The sequence below is a fragment of the Arachis ipaensis genome, chromosome B09 (assembly GCF_000816755.2).
Source record: "Arachis ipaensis cultivar K30076 chromosome B09, Araip1.1, whole genome shotgun sequence".
In the NCBI taxonomy this organism is placed as follows: Eukaryota; Viridiplantae; Streptophyta; class Magnoliopsida; order Fabales; family Fabaceae; genus Arachis; species Arachis ipaensis.
In genome coordinates, this window is record NC_029793.2 from 220,336 (window position 1) to 225,713 (window position 5,378).

The following is a 5,378-nucleotide window of genomic DNA, read 5'->3' on the forward strand; positions in this document are numbered from 1 at the left end:
TAACCTACATACAAAATCGAAGTGGGGTTTTTTTTTACAAAAGATCACAAAATATTTTAAATAGAGTAAATAGAATTTAAGTATGTTTATACCCGATTCTAATATTTAATTTAAAAAAAATAATTTTTATATTTTTTAAATTTAAAAGTTCTGTATATAAAATATACATATTTTTAAATTTTATTAACTAATGACACACTTTTTTTAATTTTATATTATTATCTTATTATATACATTAATAATAAATAATTCTGTTTGTTTTATTTTATGGACAATTCTATAATTTCTTTTGAAATTGTGTAAATATAAATGTTAAGAGATAAGATTTATTCTTTTGTAAAAGTAATATGTGTAATTTTTAAGCATTATAAAACATACCTTATTTTATTTTGACTTGATAAATAGAGTAGCAACCCATTGGAAGTGGTACGTGGCGTTGGACTCTGAAAACAACCGTCCGTCGGACTCCACTCCCTTCCTTCTTCATTCTCCATGGAGGTCACCGCTTCGTGGGATTCCCTCCGCCAACAGGTTCCATTTCTTCACCTTCTATCCCCAATTTCCGTCTCTATTGAACATTTCACATGCCTATGCCTATCTATAATGAAATTCGGAGGCCACTATTCCGATTTAATTTCTTTTTTCTTTATTATATATTTCCTGCTGTTGGTGATTCGAATTATTGGATCAGTTTGTTGTGCTTGTGCCCTTTTGCTACTTGTGTATGAGTTAGACCTGGCTTGGGTTCATAGAATAACTGCATCTCGAAGCTAATTCTATACGCATACGCTTGAGTGCTGACTGCTTCGGGAAGCTCCCCATCATAATTATGGAGTTACAAAATCTTATTCTTGTGCTTTGGGCATGGATTGCTTTGCTGTTAGTTCTGATTTTCTGTTTACATTCATATTTGAATTTAAATTTCTCAGGAAATGAATTATGAAGATTTAAAAGGCTTCTGATGATTTTTTTATGCTAGATTTAAGTTCTTTGATTTGATAAATAGGAGAGACAGCATAGAAGCTAGCCTAATTTGGGCAAAAATGGTCTTTACTTAGAATCAAGGTATAGGACGCATGAATGCATGTCATTGCTTGTTCTGTTCACACCAATGCTCTCAAGGTATTGTTGTAAGTAACAAAAGGTTCTAATCATAGATGGTTCGTTCCTTTAGGTTATGTATTTTATCATATTGTTCTTTTGTAGTCAAATTGCATTACTGATAGCACATTTATTGAATCATTTGTTTTTCTTTCTGCAGGCAAGAAAGCTCCAAGCTCAGCTGGATGAGCAAATGAGTTTGTACCGCAAATTGGTGTCAGCAAACATTTCTACGAAATCTGATGCTGCTGAGAGTGATTTGGAATCTTGGATTGAGCGGCTACTCAAACAACTCCAACAAGTAAACTCTCAGATGAAAGCCTGGGTGTCATCCGGTGGGTCAGAAATGGTTTCTCATACTCTAACTAGACACCAAGAAATTCTTCAAGATCTCACCCAGGTATTTTATAGCATAAATTGAGTTTCCCCTATCATTCTCCGAGGCTGTGAGCTTGCTCCCAACAAAGGCTAACTGCTTCAATTTCTAGGACTTGTATTGTTATGGGTTTATTATTTACAACATAGTTTTATATCTTCAACATCTGGTCTACTTCTCTTTCTGCTTTGTAATGATTCTGCTTGTATTTATTTCAATTCTTGATTTTATTAAAGCTCGGGCCTGTCAGAAACCAACCTCTTGTTAGATGTAATTTGGTTGCAGGAGTTTTATCGCCTCCAGTCTAGTCTTAGAGCTAAGCAAGAACATGCTTCACTACTAGATGATTTTAGAGAGTTCGATCGGACAAGATTAGACCTGGAAGAGGGTGCAGGTTCTGAACAGCAAACCCTCCTAAAAGAGTATGCATCTATAAGCCGAAGCACCGGACAGGTCGGTGACATGAAACAATCAAATTGGTTCTCTGTTATAAAGTTCTGTTCTCGTCTTATCATGATCTAGCCAGTGGAGTGCTTTATATTTGGACTTAGATATTTCTCTCACAAAGTTTGTATGATATTTATGTCTGATTTATTTGCTCTTTCTTAATAGGGCTTTGTAAATAGCAACATATTGGTTATGTGCAAGCACAATAGGTTAGTATTAGGATATTGCTGTGGTGTTTAAACGAAACTTGTTAACTCAGAACAGTTTTATTACGTTCACAACTTTTTTAATAGATATAGATTTCTGAGTTCTAAAGTATTTGATATGTCATTCCAATGCCTTGTTTAGTTTCCTTGCTTGGATCTGGGGTGTGTCTGTTTTGTTAAGGTGTCTGCTGTTTCCTTTTAAGTTATATGGGAGTGGTCTCCAGCTCGGATTTTCTTGTTTTGAAGTGTTTTGCATATGGTTGTGGTACAGATGGACACTGTTATTTCTCAAGCACAAGTAACGCTGGGTTCACTAGTCCACCAGCGTTCAACTTTTGGTGGAATCAATTCAAAGCTCAGCAATATGAGCAGTCGCCTACCCACGGTATGATCCCTGTTTCTAAGGCCTTCACACCGAGTTGTTTGTTTTTGTCAGTTCATTGCTGTCTACTAGAACTAGGGTTTATGTGCCTGGTAGGATGTTGTTTGGAATTCTTCTGTTTAATGTATGCAGCATCACTTTTAATTATGTTGCAGGTAAATAACATCCTATCAGCAATAAGGAGAAAAAAATCAAGGGATACAATAATTCTTTCGCTTGTCATATCCGTGTGCACGTTCTTGATTTTAATATACTGGCTAACCAAGTAAGGTCTCATGGAGGTGGCTAGCAATGGGCATGCTCGTTGTTTTTCTTTTGGGGGACTCCATTGTATTAATTCATCTTATTTTAGGAGGTGCCTTCAAACAGCGGCATTTCCTTTTAAAGATCAAGTTACTGATCAATTTTCATTATTTTGACATAAATAAATATATAATTTCCTGTTTCAAAGCTTAATAGAAGGAATGATCTATCACAATTCAAAAAGGACCTGTCTGAAGGGGCTTGATTTTAAGGTTACAGATTCAAAAGAATCTCAACTCTCAAGTAACAACAAAACAACAAAGCAGAAGCAGTTGAAGAAGCAATCTCACGTCATGACTCAGGGTCAGCATACTCGACTTGATTTGGGATGGAGATGTAAATGTCTGCAAATTTGCTAGGACAACTCCACGTTTGTTTTAGGCATATTCACACTCACAATCTGCATGGCATGTGCGTGTACAACATTACACAAATAGCGTACCTTAATCCTCGACCATCGCCCGATCCACCAGAGGAAGTGGAACATCAAATAATTTCAAAGTACACATAATGTAATATCTAGAGAAGGAATGAAGATTCCAAACCTGAAAAGTGATAGTCAGATATATGGATCTCTTAATTTTTTTTTTGTTGAATTGTTTTATTAAGTGTGATTTTTTTGTCGTATATTCTTTAAGTGAGATAAAAAAAAATATTGAATAATAAGATATCACATTTGATAACATAATAAAAATAATTGAGAAATCTATTCTCCAGATATACCGTGGCCTAATTTGCATTAGAGTACTTTAATTGATATTCTAGGATTAGTTTAGATGTCCTACTAGGCTACTACTATAATTTTATGAGGAGTGCTAGGGGCAGCAATTTTTGTGTTTTGTAATCATTAACTGGCCATCAATAGTATTTTTAATGGTGTGAGAGGTAGAAGATCACTCATTTTTCTTTTGATGGTTAAGTGCTGGCCACAAAATACAAAAATTGCTGGCTCCTTATACTTTCTCTAATTTTATTTATATTCTATCAATAAAAATTAAATACATATTAAAACTTAAATAAATGTAACTAGTACTTAGTGCACATACATTAATTAGACTTTATTTTAGTACCGTATAATTTCTCCTATTAAGGAAGAATATAATAAGATGCTAAGTTGTAACTTATTTCCTATATCATAATAATACAACAGAGAAGTGAGTAGTTGAACCGTAATTTAGGTCCAAGCTAAGTTAGAGGGCATGTTGTGGCCGTTAATGCACAACAGATGGATCTATATATTAAAAGTTGAGTTTATTAAGTTATAACAGATTAAATAAAACACCGTTGTGACTTAACAGAGACGCAGCAGCAGCACCGGCCGCCGGTACAAGAACCTCTAAAACACTCACAAACACATAGACAGACAACTGGGAAAGGGAAATGCAATAACTTTTAGATCGAAGGAGGCGTAGCAGAATAATTAGATCGAATGGGTTGGTGGAAGGGCCGCCGGCGGAAGAAAAGGAGTTCAGGATGTGAGCCGGTGTATCTGAACGTGTACGATGTTTCCCCCACGAACGGCTACGCCTACTGGCTCGGCCTCGGAGTGTACCATTCCGGGGTGGAAGGTTTCTTCCATGCATGCATGCATCTACTTCATCATTTCTCCATTAATAATTAAGAATGTATATAACGTTGACGTTGTTGTTACAGTTTACGGCGTTGAGTATGCTTTCGGGGCTCACGAGAGTTCGTGGTCGGGGATATTCGAAGGAGAACCGAAGAAGTGCGAAGGGTTCAAGTTCAGGAAGAGGGTGATGATAGGGAAGACGGGGATGGGAGAGAGTGAGGTGAAGGCAGTGATGGAGGAGCTTGGCGGAGAGTACAGAGGGAATGCATACAATTTGATAAGCAAGAACTGCAACCATTTCTCCAACGCAGCCTCTCGCAGGCTCACCGGAAAATCTATTCCCGCTTGGGTGAATCGCCTTGCCAAATTCGGTATGCACGTAATAAGCTCTCTCTTACTTGTTAATTAGCTGATGATGATCGATGATGATATAATTTGGATTGCAGGGATGTGTTGCAAATGTGTTGTGCCGCCGGTGCGACTGGATGCAACCATGGCCACTACTCACCGCACCATTAATTGCGACAACATGCCAACCTGCCAATTTAATTTCCCGCCTATAGGGAAACACTAGAACCGCACCAATATAAAATGAATGCACCTTTTTCAATTTTCTCTAATTCTATACTTTTGGAACTATAGAACATCTCAAAATTATATAATAGAGTATTATTCTTTATTTCGACAATTTCACCAACTAAATAGATAATTGGTTTATCAAGTCTTCCTAGTTCATCTATAAAAAATATTTATATCAATAAATAAAAAAGAATTTATTTGCTTAAAAATAATATAATTATATTAGATGATAAAGTACAAAACAAAAATACTTATTACATTTTTAAAATATATTTATGTTAAAAAACATTCTTATTATTTTTATTCTTTATATTTTTTCGTTATTAATACTTTACATATATATTATTATATTTTAATATTTTTACAATTATACTTATTTAACATGTTATTGGTTGTTGCTTTTGTAATGACTAA

At 35.2% G+C, this 5,378-nt stretch overlaps 2 protein-coding genes across 3 annotated transcripts; both read left to right on the forward strand.

Moving 5' to 3' along the window:
* LOC107617901 (Golgi SNAP receptor complex member 1-1) lies at positions 383 to 3,254 on the forward strand. 2 transcript variants are annotated; one of them, XM_021112773.1, is made up of 5 exons: positions 383 to 531; positions 1,262 to 1,501; positions 1,763 to 1,930; positions 2,402 to 2,515; positions 2,964 to 3,254. In XM_021112773.1, exons 1-5 carry the CDS (start codon positions 493 to 495, stop codon positions 3,018 to 3,020), a joined length of 618 nt encoding a protein of 205 aa, XP_020968432.1. In that variant the 5' UTR covers positions 383 to 492; the 3' UTR covers positions 3,021 to 3,254. The 2 variants fall into 2 exon arrangements, with proteins under 2 accessions (XP_020968432.1, XP_016175265.1); XM_016319779.2 differs by lacking the exon at positions 2,964 to 3,254 and adding an exon at positions 2,668 to 2,962.
* LOC107614621 (deSI-like protein At4g17486) lies at positions 4,113 to 4,987 on the forward strand. The gene has a single exon (XM_021112774.1). It carries the CDS (start codon positions 4,318 to 4,320, stop codon positions 4,792 to 4,794), a length of 477 nt encoding a protein of 158 aa, XP_020968433.1. The 5' UTR covers positions 4,113 to 4,317; the 3' UTR covers positions 4,795 to 4,987.

Coding starts and splice junctions, on each gene's coding strand:
- LOC107614621 (XM_021112774.1), top strand. CDS start 4,318: ATGTTTCCCCCACGAACGGCTACGCCTACTGGCTCGGCCTCGGAGTGT.
- LOC107617901 (XM_016319779.2), top strand. CDS start 493: ATGGAGGTCACCGCTTCGTGGGATTCCCTCCGCCAACAG. Junction 1,502..1,762: donor TTCTTCAAGATCTCACCCAG/GTATTTTATAGC, acceptor ATTTGGTTGCAG/GAGTTTTATCGCCTCCAGTC. Junction 2,516..2,667: donor TGAGCAGTCGCCTACCCACG/GTATGATCCCTG, acceptor ATTATGTTGCAG/GTAAATAACATCCTATCAGC.